Genomic DNA, 17,258 nt, shown 5'->3' with positions numbered 1-17,258 from the left:
TTTATGACATTAAACTCGTAGTATATATATATATTAAATGTTTTTTAAAATACTCATATCTTTTAAAGTAACTCCAAACTTAACATATTATATATGGAATTTGATTAGAAAAATATGTAAAATTTAAATATGATATTATTTTATCTGTTAAACGTTTAATAAAAATACTATCTAGGGTGCAATCTTAATAAATAAATCATTATTCGTCTTTCTTTCATACCGGTACTCATCCGGGTTGGGGATGAACACGTCAATAAAATCAGGATTAGAGATGAAACTGAAGGTCACTTGACTGATTCTTTGTACGTATTAAATCTACATGCAAGCCGTGTTAAAATAGAAGACCTGTGAAATTTTGAACTGCATTTTTGTAGGATAAGACCATCTTTATTTGTGTCGTAACTACAAATTCTCAGATTATAGATCATTTTTTATAAATTAAGAGCGTGTGGTATTTCTTTCTCCTGTTGCAACGCATGGGCCCTTTTGCTATAACCATTTAACGAAAAAGGGCTTCTTTCGTTTTCTATTACAAAGCAACCAACCAAAACATTCGAAGATAGGTGTTGGAACGGAAACAACACAGTTATGTTCAAAAAATGGAAAAGAAAATACAAAAGAAACAAATGCCGACACCGACAGATTGACACAAAACACAAAAGACTCGCGATCGCTGCGCCCATCAAGAGTCTTCCACCAAGCTCCAGGACTCCGAAGCACCAAATCCATCAACACCTGCAAGAAAGAATGCGACGATGACGAAGCTGCTGCCAAGGGTTTTCCCCGGTACGCGACGAGGCGTGAGGAAGGGTAGCCCCGACGTCCTCCAGGAAGGTTAGGGGACACCCGAGGGTGTCACCACATCAGTGTCGGTCGGGCCGACAGGGATTTCCCCCGATCCCAATCTACAGCTCTGGCGCTCCGGATCCTGCCATCAAACCAACCGACACCCTGCACCAACACGGTATTGAGGTCCCGGCACCGTCTAACCACGACACCGTAAGGAGAAGCCTGCACAGCGATGAAGAGGAGCCGGGACAAGGAGCAGCAGCACCGTCGACACGCGGGAGGGTTCAACCTCCACCATAAACGACGGTAGCCGACTGAACGCAATAGCAAGAGCATACCAGGCCCGGTCGGGAACCCCCCCCCCCCCCCCCCTAAAGCTCCTGTCGTCACGCTGCAACAGGCATGCCGTCGGCAACGCTGTCCCCTGTCCAAGCTAATCTGCCTCACCACCATGCAGAAGACACCACAGCCACGCTAGGAGCCGGCCTGCTGGGACCCAGATGGGGCCCTCCAGGGGCGCATCGCCGGCCACCCCGCACCACCACGCCGCCCTGCCGCCAAGGAGCAGCGCCGCCACCTCACCCGTCGCCGGCCACCATCATTGGGTCGTCGGACCGCAGTCGACCGAGCTGCACCGCCGTCGCCCCTGCACCAGGAAGGGGGAATGCGCGCGGGGGAAAAGGAGGGCCCGCTGCCGCTGGCACCACCCGGACAAGCGCCGAGGACGCCTGCCGGGGCGGCTGGGGAGGAGACGATGGAGGAAAAAGTCCGCGGGGGAGGAGCACGCGTGCCGCCCCGGCCATCCGAGTAACCATTTTAAACCATGAGCCTGCCTGCCTGCCATGCCTGACTCGATCGTTTGCACAAACTAGTTGGAAAATGTCATGTTCCATCGGTCACCTGCTGCCTGACAAGCATATGACTAGTAACTTTCGGTGGTGGAGAGTGGTGGCTAGCAATACGGTCTGATCGGTCATGGCTGTGAGTGATGTTGGTACCAAACGCAAACCCAAATGAATGGCGCGTGAAGTGATGGGGTGCCCGGCATATCTTGTTTCTAGAAACTTGGTGGAAGTTGCAGCCTCAAGCTCACATCGCATCATGCCATTTATCAAGGAACGTAGTATAGCCTGAGCTTTTTTTTAAGAAAAGGATTAGCCTGAGCTTTTGTGTGTAAGTAAATCCCCCCACACACACACACCGATGATTGTTGCGGCAACGGTCGCCATCGAGGAACTGAACCAACCAGGCGGCCACGGGGGGCAGCTTCCCGGAAGTTGCTACCAGGCAATGCATAAATATAACACCCTCGGCCACTCTCTTACACCACATCCAGAAGAGGTCGGAGAAGGGCGAGGGGATGGTATCTTCGTGATATTAATATATATATATATATTTCAAAAAGAAAAAAGAAAAGGTCCGGGGAGGAGGCCGTCGTCTCTGCTCCTGCCATCTGCAACTAGGATCTTTGACGACCGGCGGCAAAAACCTACTAGTCCCACATCCGTCGCAGGAGCCAGCCACCGCCACGGCGCACCGGTTGCAGTCAGGTACGCTATTCGTCCGGTGTCTGTCCAGGGTTAATTAGTACAGTAGGTGCATGGATATATATGTGGCTGCAGATCAGAGAGGAGAGGAGCTTCTTCATTTACCTTGTACAGGCAGTGTACTCGTAGTAGTTTATCTGATTGCTGCTTTGCTAGGTAGATGGATTGGATCATTTAGTAGTTGATCCTCGATGGAGCCAGGTACTGGATGGAGCAAGCATTACTTTTCTTCAATCAACCTATTTACACCATTTAGTATTAAATAAATAAACTGACTTTAGCCGTGATTTCAGTTTCCTACATTGGGCAAGTGTGGTAGCTGCTCACTGACACAATGGAACAAGTAGAGATTTGGGCGCCCATCTTCGCTGATCCTCTTCCAAGCCAGGTATATATGCTTGCTTTTTATTAGGCCAGCGGCAGGTGTCATTGCAGCGGCAGCTTTCTCTCTTCTCTCACACCTCCGATCACTCTCTCTCTCTCTCTCTCGTGAACGATCAAAACGGAAAGCCGAAGATTTTGTGCCGCTTAACTTTCGCAGCGTTTTCTCCTCATCTTATTTATACTTCTGTTACAGATGCAACCGAAAGTACCTAGTCTACCAGGGTCACTATTGAGCTCAGGTGCCGCGCCATCCCACGACCGCTTCCTCGTCGCCCCATATCGCCGCCATGTTCGCAGTCTCCTCGTGCCATCCCACGAGAGCGATCATCGCGGCGTAAAGCAGATAAAAGCAAATCTAGCCTATACTACGAGCGCGCGCGGGAACAGCCTCCTCATGCGCGCCTAACTTATCTCTGACGAAACTGAAACTAAACACTAACACTGACGAGCTGCGACGCCAGGTTCAGAGCAGAAGGATTCTCCCACACTTCACCCCCTAATCCTGATGCCCAGACGTTATTTCCTGCACACCCAGCATCTGCCTCATCTCGACGAACTTGACGCGGCCAAGAGCCTTGGTGAGCAGGTCGGCTCGCTGCCTACCGGTGTTGACGAAGAAGACGTCGACCTTGCCTTCCTCGATGAACTGACGAATGAAATGGAAGCGAGTGTCGATGTGCTTACTTCGATCATGGTGCACCGGGTTTTGACTTAGTGCGATTGCTGATTTGTTGTCAACCAGCAGCTTGAACCTTACTGGTTCCATTCCCAACGTCTCGGCGAGCAGACGGCTCAGCCAAATGCCTTGACACGCAGCGCCAGCCGCCGCGATATATTCTACCTCGCAGGATGAGAGCGCCACAACTTTCTTCTTCTGCGAGGTCCAGGTGATGATGCTGCCGCCGAGGAAGAAGACTATGCCTATCGTGCTCTTGCGATCGTCGACGTCTCCGGCGTGGTCGATGTCACTGTATCCCACAAGGGTGGGTGTCGACGAGCCTGTCCGGTAGCAGCATCCATGTCCAAGCGTCCCCTGAACATAGCATAGGATCTGTTTCATTACGCTCCAGTGTCATGCTCCTGGAGCCTCCATGAACCGGCTTGCGAAGCCCACAGCGTGCGCAATGTCGGGTCTTGTATGAACTAAGTATCGGAGACTCCCGATCACACTCCTGTACAGGGTTGCATCAACGGCCTCTCCGCCGTTGGTCTTCCCAAGCTTCAGTCTGTTCTCAATGGGCGTATGACAGGGCCTGCAGGCCTCCAATCCAGCGAGCTCAAGCACCTTCCTTGCATAACCGGCCTGGCAGAGTGTGATCTCGCTGTCGCCCTGCTTCACCTCGATCCCCAGGTAATAGGTTAGGAGACCAAGGTCGCTCATCTGAAAGAGTTCGCCCATCTGAACCTTGAACTTGCTGATGTCCTCGCTACTTGTGCCCGTGATCACTAGATCATCTACATATACCCCGACGAGAAGATAATTCTCTGAATCACCTCGTCGGTATAGAGCATGCTCAAGTGGACATCGTCTGAACCCTAGCTTGGTCAGGGTTTCATCCAGCTTAGCGTTCCAGGCGCGGGGGGCCTGACGGAGCCCATACAGCGCCTTCCGAAGCTTAAGCACCTTGCTCGGGCTGTCGCCATCGATGTACCCAGCCGGTTGGTGTACATATACCTCCTCCTCTAGATCGCCATTAAGGAAGGCGGACTTCACGTCCATGTGATGCACCTTCCAGCCACTGTGTGCCGCCAGCGCCAGCAGCAGGCGCACTGTCTCCATCCGCGCGACCGGGGTAAACACTTCATCGAAGTCCACCCCCTGTCGCTGGGTGTATCCCTTTGCCACCAATCTGGCCTTGTGTCTGATGATGGCGCCTGAAGCATCCCTCTTCACCTTAAATACCCACTTGAGTCCGATCGAGCGGTGACCGGCAGGGAGCGTAGTGAGCTCCCAGGTGTTGTTGTCGGTGATGGAGCGCATCTCCTCGTCCATGGCCTCCTTCCACGCTTCGTCAGCGAGGGCCTCATCCACGCTTGTTGGTTCCTCTGCTGCCAGCATGCACAGCTCGGCTCGCTGTGCTCCTTCTTCATCAAGCTCTTCCAGCAGGTTTTCCATGTACCTGTATCGACGTGGTCCGGAGCTTGCGTCTCTGGTTTCATCGTGTGTGGGAGGCGTCACCCACTTGTGCTGTGTCTCCACCGTCGGTGTAGCTGGCTCTGGTGGGGCGGCAGCTGGAGTGCGTGGTGGTTCAGTGGCCGGTCCAGAGGTGACTCCAACGTCGACCACCGTCTCTCCAAGCGCGATGTTGTAGACGACGACGAAGGTGTTCGACAGAGGCGCCGCGGCGACCGTCTCAGGTGTAGACTTCCAGTCCCACGGCCTTCCCTCTTCGAAGATCACGTCGCGCGCCACCTGCACTTTCTTCGCAGCAGGGTCGTAGACGCGATACGCTTTTGCTCCCTCCTCATACCCGATGAGCACCATGGGTGTCGAGCGGTCTGCGAGCTTGTCGACTCCCGGCCCGAGGCGCTTGACGTGCGCCACGCACCCGAACGTGCGGAAGTGGTGCACGCTGGCCTTCTTTCCATGCCAGGCCTCATATGGCGTGACACCGTTGAGGCTCCTCGTGGGGGATCGGTTGATGATGTAGACGGCAGTCCTCACCGCCTCGCCCCAGAAGGTGTTCGGCACGCCCATCGCCTTGAGGAGGCAGCGTGCCATCTCGACGACGGTCTGGTTGCGGCGCTCCACGACTCCATTCTGTTGTGGCGTGTACGGAGCTGTGGTCTGGTGTCGGATACCGCTCTCCGCGCAGTACAGCTTCAATGCGCCGGAGTTGAACTCGCCTCCCCGGTCCGACCGAAACGCGAGCAACCGATACTCTCCTTGTGCTTCTGTCGGAGCCTTCACCTTCTTGAACCTTGTGAATGCCTCGTCCTTTTTCATGAGCATCTCAACCCACATGTATCGGCTATGATCATCAACTACTAGCAAGAAATACCTGCTTCCACCAGGAGTTGTCGGGGTGATCGGCCCGCACAGATCGGTGTGCACGAGCTCCAGGGCGCACTCCGCACGGTATGTCGCCGCCGGGGGAAACATCAGGCGATGTTGCTTTCCCAGTGCGCACCCATCACAGAATTGCTCCACATGCTCGATTGTGGGAAGCCCGCGCACCATGTTCTTGGTGGCGAGGGCGCGCAGTGCACGGAAGTGTAGGTGCCCATATCTGGCATGCTAGAGCCAGGCCGTTTCATCCGCTTTAGCCAACAGGCATACGCGTGTGGCGATGACAAGGTTGACGATGTAGAGGCGATTCCTCCGTCGAGGTACGCACGCGATCTGCGCCTTGTGTCGATCGTAGATGTTCAGTACGCCACTGTCGATGACGATGGTGCAGCCGTTCTCGTCCATCTGCCCCAGCGAGATGATGTTGCTCTTGAGCCTGGGGATGAAATACACTTCTGCCAGTGCACGTTGCTCCCCGCTCAGGCCTTCGGACACCACCGTGCCCTTGCTCTGGATGCTGACGGCCGAGCCGTCTCCAAAACGCACGGTGCCCTACACCGTCTCGTCAAGAGCTGCGAAGACCTCCCTTGTTCCCGCCATATGACTCGTGGCACCCGAGTCGAGATACCAGGCGCCGTTGCTGGCGTCGGCCGGTACCACACGCTCCTCGTTGAAGAGCGCTGTCTGCGGCGCGACTATGTCCACTGTGTTAGTGGCCGGGTGCTCGACGGCGTGGGCCATCAACAGTGCAGGCTCGGCGTAGTCCGGGCCTTGCGTGAGGTTCGCCTCCTCACCGCGCTCGCGCCGTGGCTGTCGGCACTCGCGCGCGAAATGCCCCTCCTTGTTGCAGTTGTAGCACTTCATCTTAGCTTTTCCCTTGTTCCCGCGCCCGCCGGCGCCACGGCCACCTTTGCCGCGTCCGCTGCCACCTCGGCGGTTTCCCCTTCCACCGTTCCAGCCGCCGGCTCCCCCGGAGAAACATTCCTCCGGGCTCTTCTGCTTCTGCCGCGTGTGCCACTCAGCCTCTGTCAGGAGAAGCTGAGCGCCACCAGCACCGTCTGCCCCTGGCAATGCGTACCGGTCCTCGACGGCCTGAAGGCGACCCGTCACCTCCTCGATGGACATGGATTTGAGGTCCATCAGCGTCTCGATCGAGATGGCAACCTGCATAAACTTTGGTGGAACCGAGCGCAACAACTTTCTCACCGCTTTCACCTCTTCGACGGTGTCTCCGAGCGCCTGAAGATCGTTGATGAGACCGGTGTGGCGTAGCGCGAAGTCCTCGACGGTTTCCCCGTCCTTGAACGACAGTGCCTCGAATTCGGATCGAAGGCGCTGCGCCTTCGCCTCGCCAACGCGTTCCACCCCCACGCGCATGGCGGCGATGGCATCCCAGGCATCCTTGGCAGAGTCTTTTCCGGCCAGTGCACGTAGCATCTCTGGCGGCACCGCGCACAGGATGGCGGACAGGGCGTTGCGATCGTCGCGCTCGACGTCGGTCCCCTGCTCGATGGCGTGCCACAGGCCCTGGGCCTGCAGCCTGACGCGCATGAGCAGCGCCCAGTCCCCGTAGTTCGTGCGCGTGAGCATGGGATACTGCTGAGGATTTCCCATGCCCGCGGCTCCCTGCTGCACCTGGTGGACGATCACTTCCCTCCGGGCCCAGCCCCTTGACAGGCTGCACCCCCGGCGCTCGCCTGATCGTTGCGGCGTCAGCGATTTGTCCGGCGTCCCGGGCATCTCCGCAGGATTCCTTCGGATGGCTCTGATGCCAATTGTCGTTGCAGCGGCAGCTTTCTCTCTTCTCTCACACCTCCGATCACTCTCTCTCTCTCTCTCGTGACCGATCAAAACGGGAAAACGAAGATTTTGTGCCGCTTAACTTTCGCAGCGTTTTCTCCTCATCTTATTTATACTTCTGTTACAGATGCAACCGAAAGTACCTAGTCTACCGGGGCCACGATTGAGCTCAGGTGCCGCGCCATCCCACGACCGCTTCCTCGTCGCCCCATATCGCCGCCATGTTCGCAGTCTCCTCATGCCATCCCACGAGAGCGATCATCGCGGCGTAAAGCAGATAAAAGCAAATCTAGCCTATACTACGAGCGCGCGCGGGAACAGCCTCCTCAGGCGTGCCTAACTTATCTCTGACGAAACTGAAACTAAACACTAACACTGACGAGCTGCGACGCCAGGTTCAGAGCAGAAGGATTCTCCCACAGCAGGAGCTCTGATGCCATTTCATATAAGGAGAAGAGAGCTGCCCCGTTAATTGAGGAAAATCAGGCAAAAACCGAAATACAAGAAGAAAAGACACAAAAACTAAAACTAAAGCTTGGTGGTAGGGTTTAGAAAAATACACACACGTTTCTTCGAACCTCAACGAACATCATCTGAGCCGGACACCAAAGCATCAAGGCCCAAAATCAGTCGCAGGTTATGGGTAGCAAAAATGACAACGACCATCAGCAAATATCACATCCAGCCAGTGTGACGTCTCAGTCTCTCAGACACATCCGTCGGTGGTCATTCCTCCTAACGGGATATAGACTGGCCTCACAGTTCAAATACTAGTATTTCCTGCTTACTATGTCTTAACTCATGCGCACCTGGGAGCAACTTTCCGGTCGGTCATCCATCTCGAAACTACTCCAAGCTGATCACGCTTAACTTGAGAGTTTTGTTTTTTGAATGGGCTTCGTAAAAGAAGGAATTTTTATTGATATGTGTAGTTCTATAATCCCTAATAATACAAGCTATGACATACACCCTCACTCAGAGGAACCAACGTCCATGTCGGGCCATAGAAATGTTACCTCTTGGCGCATATGCCTGTGCGTTCAGTCGTGTACATGTGTCTTGCCGTTTGCCACGACGGGTCACAAATGTCATGAACAACATGACCGCACACCGGTCGGCAAACATCTGTGTAACCCTGAGGTTCGGCTGTGATACCAACTTGTAATGCTCTGGACACACCGTCGAGATCTAGGTTGGCTCATATATCAATAATAGTCTTTTGTACGCACTTTGTGCTGACTCATGCGCACTCGGGAGCAACTTTACGGTCGGTCACCCATTCTAAAACTACTTCAAACTGAGCACGCTTAACTTGAAAGTTCTTTTCGAATGGGTTTCCGAAAAAGAAGAAATTCTTTATTAATATTAGTAGTCTATCATCCAAGACATGCTATGGCACCTAGAGAGTCTCCACCTCTCCATCCAAGAATCATGTACTAACATGACCAAGTGAATAGCAACTTGCATCATCGGAATATCCCCTCTTGGCAACGTCCAACTTTGCCATTCTATCGACGCCCGCCAAAGCACGGATTGATATATTTACTTTATTGAATGACCAGCTCACATATTTATGCTAGACACCATGCATGACTAGTTGGATGTTTGCCTTCATTTCAATAAAAATGGAGTTGGCCTACATTTCTAAAAGAAAAACCTATAAATTATCTCAAAGAAGAGTATAAGCAGAACCAGAATAGTCAATAAAAAATGTTGACATATATTCCCTAATTTATTCAACTTTCATTTAACTATATGTAATATATCAATATCCACTAGCATAGTTCATATATGGTTATAGAATTTGCAAGGGGCTCATCGAAATCCTAGCACGAAATTAACATATGTTCCATTGCTCTGATGGATGAAAGGCAGAGATGGAAGTTTACTCCACATCCTTGGATTATGACAATACGGACTTCCAAGCACTCTTAGAAGGACCCCAAGATGAACATGATTTGGACAGATTGCTGAAATGTATGATGTTTAATTGTTGCATACACTCCAAACTTCATTACACAAGCAAGAAATATATCAATGGTTTGACTTTGAAATCAATTAACATATGAAGTTTTTCTTGCAGGTGCATTCAATCCTACTTATATAAAGGAGGCAAGTTTAACTCATGAGGCAAATTTTCGCACATGCAAAAGGATAAAATTCTAATAAATGAACATGGCAAATGGTACTGAAAATATGTTTCATGGATGCAGCTTGAGTTTTATTCACCAACTAGTGATCATGGCATGACAATACAAACATTTGCACCTGCTACACCGGAGGCACTGCTTGAGAAAGAGGAGGCACATGCCACCATGGCCCTCATCGGAGAAGGAGGAGAATATGGAGAGGGAGGAGAAAGGGAGGTGATGAAAGAGGGGGGAGGAAGCATGTACACACAGCCTTGTCACCGGAGAAGTAGGAGGCTTGCACCCACCACCACATCGCCAAAGGAGGGGCCCTGCGATCTACCCGGTATGAATTACAAAGTTTCCATTCATTGCAATATACGATTTATGATTGTCATTGTGTTAAGCAGTTAAATACACATGATATGTGCTTTAGATTACATGCCAAAAAGTGGTTGGACGCATAAGAGTCGTGTGAGAAGTGCACGCAAGAGAGGAACATGGTCGATAAACACAAAACCATGCTCCCGGGACGTGTGCTCTGTGTGTGAAGGCCAAAAACATGGACGCAGAAGAAACAATGACCATTGGACATCTGAAGAGGTGAACAAACTAGTGGATGCCATATCTGCACATGGGGCTGGACAATGGGCTGAGTTGAAGAAAGAGAGGTTTCCAGAATCAGTTCGGACCGCGAAGCATCTTACGGTATAGTCAGTTGGTGATTTCTTGCACCCCTAAAGCATATGCATCCTAAGATGTTTTGTCAGCTCGATACTTTTGTTGTCTCACACATTTCTTTCCATTGCCAAAGATGTTAAATTTTTTGTTTTGTTTAATCTTTCAGGACAAATGGAGAAACCTAGTGAAAGCCTTCACGGTCCGGCCCACATCTAAAAAGAAAGTTTTATGTCATACGTTTATCAAATCATCATGGAACACCACTGATTTTTCATCTCTTACATTTCTTGAATTCCAGGGAAATGTGAAAAGAAGGATCTCGCCACATCTAGATAAGGATTGCATCGAAAAGATCCAGAGGCTAGCAGCTGTTTACCCTCTGAAATGAAGCTGCACTGCGAATGTTGCAAGAAACGTCATATGGCACTTGTGGTGTAGCAGTTGCCCAGCAACAAGAATTCTGTTATTTTTCAAGAACTCAGAAGCATACACTGTCATATTGAGTGTGTCGAGGGTAGAGCGTATACTGGACCATGTATTAACTACCTTGTGGAGTACTCTCTTATTATATTAACGAAATGGGAATAGCGCTCGCTTTTGCTACAGTTTTGAGCAAGTACAATAGAGCTGAGTCAGCTGGATATAAATGTCAAATTGTGATCCAAATTCTATCGTATTGGACTAGACGTAGTACAAACGGTGTGGGCCTTTGCATTGGTACCGACGCGTACGAGTACAACTCGTTTACTTGTCCTCCAAGGACTCTCATGTATTGCCCCTCATATATACTCCATGTAGTCGCACCTAAAGACGGCCTGTCGTCTCGTGCTTGTAATACTCCACCCTCATAGTGATTGCGCCTTCGTGCGTCCGTGGTTTTCTCCCGCAAGGGTTTCCACGTAAAAATCCGTGTCTCTCATGTCTCGTTGATCTCGTTTTATCTAACAAATGGTATACAGAGCTGAGGTTCTACACATACGAGATTTGAGACGAGAGTTAGGGTTGCGTCTGCCGCCGGACGCGACCTAGCGATCCGAAGCCGGATCGATTTAGAAGCCGAGTTCGACTGGGCCCGCCGTACGCTCCGTCATAAGCCGAGCCGCTGCCTGCCGCAAGAAGACAAGGCCGTCGCTGTTAAATCCGTTCGCTGCGGTTGCTGTGCAAGTCGCCGAGTTCTGCTGGAGTACCGAGCCGTCGCTGTTACTCTGGTCCATAAGCTGTTGTTGCTCCATTTGCCAATGCGAGGCTGTTGCTGCTGCTTTGAGATTTTCTTGACCGATCCATCTATCCATCAGCACGCACCGGAAGTCAGCATCCCATCAATCTCTCTCTCACGTGAAGGTTACTAGTAGTAATCAGATTTGTTTTCTTCCCTCAAATTGCTACATCTACCGAAGCTACCAGATTTATCTACTCATGGCATCCATGAAGTACGATCTTCCGCTACTGGACCGTGACACAAGGTTTATCCTATGGCAAGTCAAGATGCGGGCGTTGTTGGCGCAGGCCGACTATGATGATGCACTGGATAGTTTTGGGAAGAATAGAATTGAGGATTGGACTCCTGAGGAGAAAAGAAGGGATCGTAAGGCTTTGTCACAAATTCAACTCCATTTGCATAATAATATTTTGCAGGAAGTTTTGAGCGAGAAAACTGCCGCCGCTCTATGGTTAAAGCTGGAAGGGATTTGCATGACTAAAGATCTCACCAGCAAGATGCGTCTGAAGCAAAAAATTATTCATGCACAGGTTACCCGAGGGAGGTAACGTTTTGAATCATATTTCAGAATTTAAAGAGATCATATCCGATCTAGCTGCAATGGAGGTTACGTATGATGAAGAAGATACTGCTTTAATGTTACTTTGTTCGCTGCCAAGTTCTTATATCAATTTTCGAGACACCATATTATATAGTCGTGATACTCTCACGCTTAATGGAGTTTATGAAGCTTTGAACTCTAAGGAGAAGATGAAATTAATGGTGCCTCATGATGGTTCGAGTTCATCCCAAGCCAAGGGATTATCTGTTCGTGGCAGGACAAAGGAGAAGAGCTCACATAATGGAAACCGTGGCAAAAGTAAGAACGGCCAGAGGGGCCGGTCGCAATCTAGAGACAAGAAGCAGTCTTGCAGGTATTGCAAGAGAGACAGGCATGACATCTCAGAATGTTTCAAGTTGCAGAACAAGGAAAAGAGGAATGGCACATACAAACCGAAAGGTAACAAACAAGGTGAAAATTCTGCTAATGTTGCTCGTGATGAAAGTTCCGATGATGCTCTTGTTGTTATTGCTGGATGTGCTGAGACCAATGATGAGTGGGTACTTGACACTGCGTGTACTTTTCATATGTGCCCGCATAGAAATTGGTTTACTACTTTTGATTCTACTACTGCTGCTGGTTCCGTTTTGGGTTTTGATAATTCACCATGCAAGATTGAAGGCATAGGTTCCATTCGAATCAAGATGTTTGATGGCACAATCAGAACTTTGACAGATGTTCGGTATATTCCGAAGATGAAGAGAAATCTTATCTCTGTGAGTGCCCTTGATGCAAAGGGGTACAAGTATTCAGGTGGAGATAGCGTTTTGAAGGTCACCAAAGGTTCTCTCATTGTGATGAAAGGTGACTTAAGTTCGACCAATGGTCTTTATTACCTTCGAGGTTCTACCGTTTCAGGTAATGCTACTCCAGTTATTTCAAAGAATTCTGGTTGTGATGCTTCCAACCTTTGGCATATGCGTCTTGGACATATGAGTGAACTTGGTTTGGCAGAGTTAAATAAGAGAGGTCTTCTTAAAGAATACCAAACTGGTAAATTGAAATTTTGTGAGCATTGTATCTTTGGCAAGCACAAGAGGGTGAAGTTCAACACTTCGACTCATACAACTGAAGGTATTCTTGATTATGTGCATTCTGATTTATGGGGACCATCTCGCAAAAGGTCATTAGGTGGTGCTCGTTACATGTTGACTATTATTGATGATTATTCGAGAAAGGTTTGGCCTTATTTCTTGAAGCATAAATGGCAAGCTTTCTCAGCTTTTAAGGAGTGGAAGATTATGATTGAGAGACAAACTGAAAAGAAGGTAAAAATACTTCGCACTGATAATGGTATGGAATTCTGTTCTAAGCAATTTGGGAATTATTGCAAGTCTGAAGGCATTGTCAGACACCACACCGTTCCTTATACTCCTCAACAAAACGGTGTTGCTGAGCGTATGAACAGGACCATTATTTCCAAAGCCCGTTGCATGTTGTCCAATGCAGGTTTGCATAGGCGTTTTTGGGCTGAGGCCGCTTCCACTACTTGTTATCTCATCAACCGTTCACCATCTATTCCTCTTAATAAGAAAACTCCAATTGAGGTATGGTCTGGTTCACCTGCTGATTATTCACAGTTGAGAGTTTTTGGTTGCACTGCTTATGCTCATGTTGATAATGGAAAGTTGGAGCCTAGGGCTGTTAAGTGCATCTTTCTTGGTTATAAATCTGGTGTTAAAGGTTTTAAATTGTGGAATCCTGAAACACAAAAGATTGTTATTAGCAGGAACGTTATCTTTAATGAATCTGCTATGTTACATGATGTTGCATCTACTAATGTTCCAATTGAGAGTGAACAGCAGCCTACTGTTCAGCAGCCTACTGTTCAGGTGGAGCATGTTATCGATTCAGGTGATATTTCCGATAAGGAAAATGTTGATGCACATGATGAACCCGTCTTTGATGATGAACATGTCACTCCAAATCAGCCTATTGTTCCACCCGATTGGAATCTCGCACGTGACAGAGTTAGGCGGGGTATTAATGCACCTGAGAGGTTAATTGAGGAGTGCAATATTGTTTCTTTTGCTTTATCTGTTGCAGAAGAAATTGAAGGTAATGCTGAGCCTTCTTTATATTCCGAGGCTATTATTTCTGGTGATAGTAATAAGTGGATGACTGCTATGCATGATGAGATGGAATCACTTGAAAATAATGGCACTTGGGATTTGGTAAGATTACCTAGAGAGAAGAAACCTATTCGTTGCAAGTGGGTTTTCAAAATAAAGGAAGGTGTTTCTCCTAATGATGAGGCAAGATATAAAGCAAGGTTGGTTGCTAAAGGTTATAGCCAAATTCCAGGTATTGACTATAACGAAGTCTTTTCTCCTGTTGTGAAGCATAGCTCTATTCGCACTTTACTTAGTATTGTTGCCATGAATGATTTTGAGCTTGAACAATTGGATGTTAAAACTGCATTCTTACATGGAGAATTAGAAGAGGATATTTATATGGAATAACCTGAAGGTTTTGTTATTCCTGGAAAAGAAAAGCTTGTGTCTAAGTTAAAGAAATCTCTTTATGGATTGAAGCAATCCCCTCGACAGTGGTACAAGAGATTTGACACCTTTATGCTCTCTCAAGGTTTCAATCGGTCTAATTATGATAGCTGTGTTTATTTGAAAACTGTAAATGGTTCAGCTATTTATTTGCTCCTTTATGTTGATGATATGTTAATTGCTGCAAAGAGCATGTCAGAGATTGATGAACTAAAGAAGCAATTGAGTAATGAATTTGAGATGAAGGATTTGGGTGCAACAAAGAAAATACTTGGCATGGAAATATCCAGAGATAGACCGTCTGGAAAATTATATCTCAGTCAGAAGGGATATATTGATAAAGTTCTTCGTCGTTTTAATATGCATAATGCCAAGCCAGTAAGTACTCCATTAGCTGCACACTTCAAATTATCATCAGCCTTATGTCCTGAGTCAGATGCAGATATTGAGTACATGTCTAGAGTTCCCTATTCAAGTGCAGTTGGTTCACTTATGTATGCCATGGTTTGTTCTCGTCCGGATTTATCTTATGCTCTGAGTGTTGTTAGTAGATACATGGCTAATCCTGGAAAAGAGCATTGGAATGCAGTTCAGTGGATTTTCAGATACCTGCGAGGTACTTCTAATGCTTATTTACAGTTTGGGAAAACTGGAGATGGACTTGTTGGTTTTGTTGATTTTGATTTTGCTGGTGATTTGGATAAGAGAAGATCACTCACAGGTTATGTTTTCACCATTGGTGGTTGTGTTGTGAGTTGGAGAGCAACTTTGCAGTCTATTGTGGCTTGTTCCACTACTGATGCCGAGTATATGGCTATTTCTGAGGCATGCAAAGAAGCTATCTGGTTGAGAGGTTTGTACACTGAGCTTTGTGGAGATTCATCTTGCCGTACCATATTTTCTGACAGTCAAAGTGCTATATATCTTACAAAGAATCCAATGTATCACGAGAGAACAAAACACATTGATGTCAGATTTCACTATGTTCGAGATGTTGTTGCTAAAGGTGATTTGAAGGTATGCAAGATAAGTACTCATGATAATCCAGCTGATATGATGACAAAGCCAGTTCCTATCAATAAGTTTGAGCTTTGCTCAGGCTTAGTTGGTATTTCTCACTAGTCCTATGGACTTTGACGCACAAGGTGTTTAAGCTGATTTGGATGGAGTTATTCACTTTCTTCGACTACTGGAGGGAATTTGGCTCAAGGTGGAGATTGTTAAATTGTGATTCAAATTCTATCGTATTGGACTAGACGTAGTACAAACGGTGTGGGCCTTTGCGTTGGTACCGACGCGTACGAGTACAACTCGTTTACTTGTCCTCCAAGGACTCTCATGTATTGCCCCTCATATATACTCCATGTAGTCGCACCTAAAGACGGCCTGTCGTCTCGTGCTTGTAGTACTCCACCCTCATAGTGATCGCGCCTTCGTGCGTCCGTGGTTTTCTCCCGCAAGGGTTTTCACGTAAAAATCCGTGTCTCTCATGTCTCGTTGATCTCGTTTTATCTAACAATAAAGAATAAACTAATATATTTTTGGTTAGTTAGAGGAAAGAGAAGAGGAGAGAGAAGGTAAGCGCGCTCTTAGCTAAGAGCCAGCTCTAGCACGTGCTTCTAGGCATTTTGTGAGTATGAAAGGTGAGTCATATAATAAAAAAATAGTACACATTTACAATGAACTATTGTACATGTTGGCTATAAGATAGGCTATAGATGACATGGCAATGGCTTATAGCCAGCAGCTGGCTATACTATTGTACTTGCTCTAACTAGCTTGAACCTTTCGTTTAACACCATCACACATTTTGTTGGTATGGTCTTATGATATGAATAATGAATGGGTATGCACTACTGCCAGCGGTCTCTCAATCACTCTGCCGGAGAAATGCAGTCGAGCGAATGGGGCGCCTGTGATACGCCTCGACCTGAAGAAGCTTGGCGATGGTGCCTCCAAGCAGGAGGATTCTTCACCACTGTGCTTGTACTGGGAGTGCCGGAATGGCTGCTTGTACCTTGAGGCCAGCCAACAGGCTGAGCAGCTAGGATAGTTTCTTTGTTTCTTCTGTGGTTGTGCATTCTCGGAATCGTTTTGGTTGATGCTCATGTCCTGTCACTCAGTCGGTCTCATCATTTGCAGTGATGCTCTCTTAGGTTTCATCCATTCTGGAGCCAGGATACATCCCTCTTGATCATCTCTAGAAAGGAATTCCATCTGCACCGCTAAAGATTTTAATTTAGTTTCAGGCCATTATCAAGCTTAATTAGTAACTCAGATGCCATCAGAAGTATATGATTCAATAGTTATTCAAAATTTATTTATGCCTGAACTTGGAGTGCTTCAACGCTCATGCATGAACTTTGCCAGAATTGGCTAACATCTGGTCAGAACATTGTGCATAGCCGACAGCCACGCAGAAAATAGGTAGCGCTACACATTCAGACTTGTTTCACCTGTCTTAGTGGCCTTAATGCTTCAACGGACATCTCAAAAAAAAGAGGCTTCAACGGAGAATGGGCCGCTGCTCGTTGGAGTGGTTTAGCAGGTCCCTCCTAACGACATCGTTTTGGAGTACGTGCTGGGTAGACGGGACA

General features: G+C 48.2%; 1 protein-coding gene across 4 annotated transcripts; it reads left to right on the top strand.

The window, feature by feature from the left end:
- Nucleotides 1–2,136: 2,136 nt before the first annotated feature.
- LOC123411369 lies at nt 2,137–10,837 on the top strand. Of its 4 annotated transcripts, XM_045104303.1 has the most exons (9): nt 2,137–2,339; nt 2,497–2,537; nt 2,630–2,724; nt 9,402–9,507; nt 9,614–9,642; nt 9,744–10,005; nt 10,096–10,367; nt 10,507–10,539; nt 10,639–10,837. In XM_045104303.1, exons 3-9 carry the CDS (start codon nt 2,671–2,673, stop codon nt 10,726–10,728), a joined length of 846 nt encoding a protein of 281 aa, XP_044960238.1. In that variant the 5' UTR covers nt 2,137–2,339; nt 2,497–2,537; nt 2,630–2,670; the 3' UTR covers nt 10,729–10,837. The 4 variants fall into 4 exon arrangements, with proteins under 4 accessions (XP_044960238.1, XP_044960237.1, XP_044960234.1 ...); XM_045104302.1 differs by having other exon boundaries at nt 9,406–9,507; nt 10,507–10,837; XM_045104299.1 differs by having other exon boundaries at nt 10,507–10,837.
- Nucleotides 10,838–17,258: the final 6,421 nt, after the last annotated feature.

Source organism: Hordeum vulgare, chromosome 7H (genome assembly GCF_904849725.1).
Source record: "Hordeum vulgare subsp. vulgare chromosome 7H, MorexV3_pseudomolecules_assembly, whole genome shotgun sequence".
NCBI classification, from domain to species: Eukaryota; Viridiplantae; Streptophyta; class Magnoliopsida; order Poales; family Poaceae; genus Hordeum; species Hordeum vulgare.
This window is presented reverse-complemented; position numbering and strand designations above follow the sequence as displayed.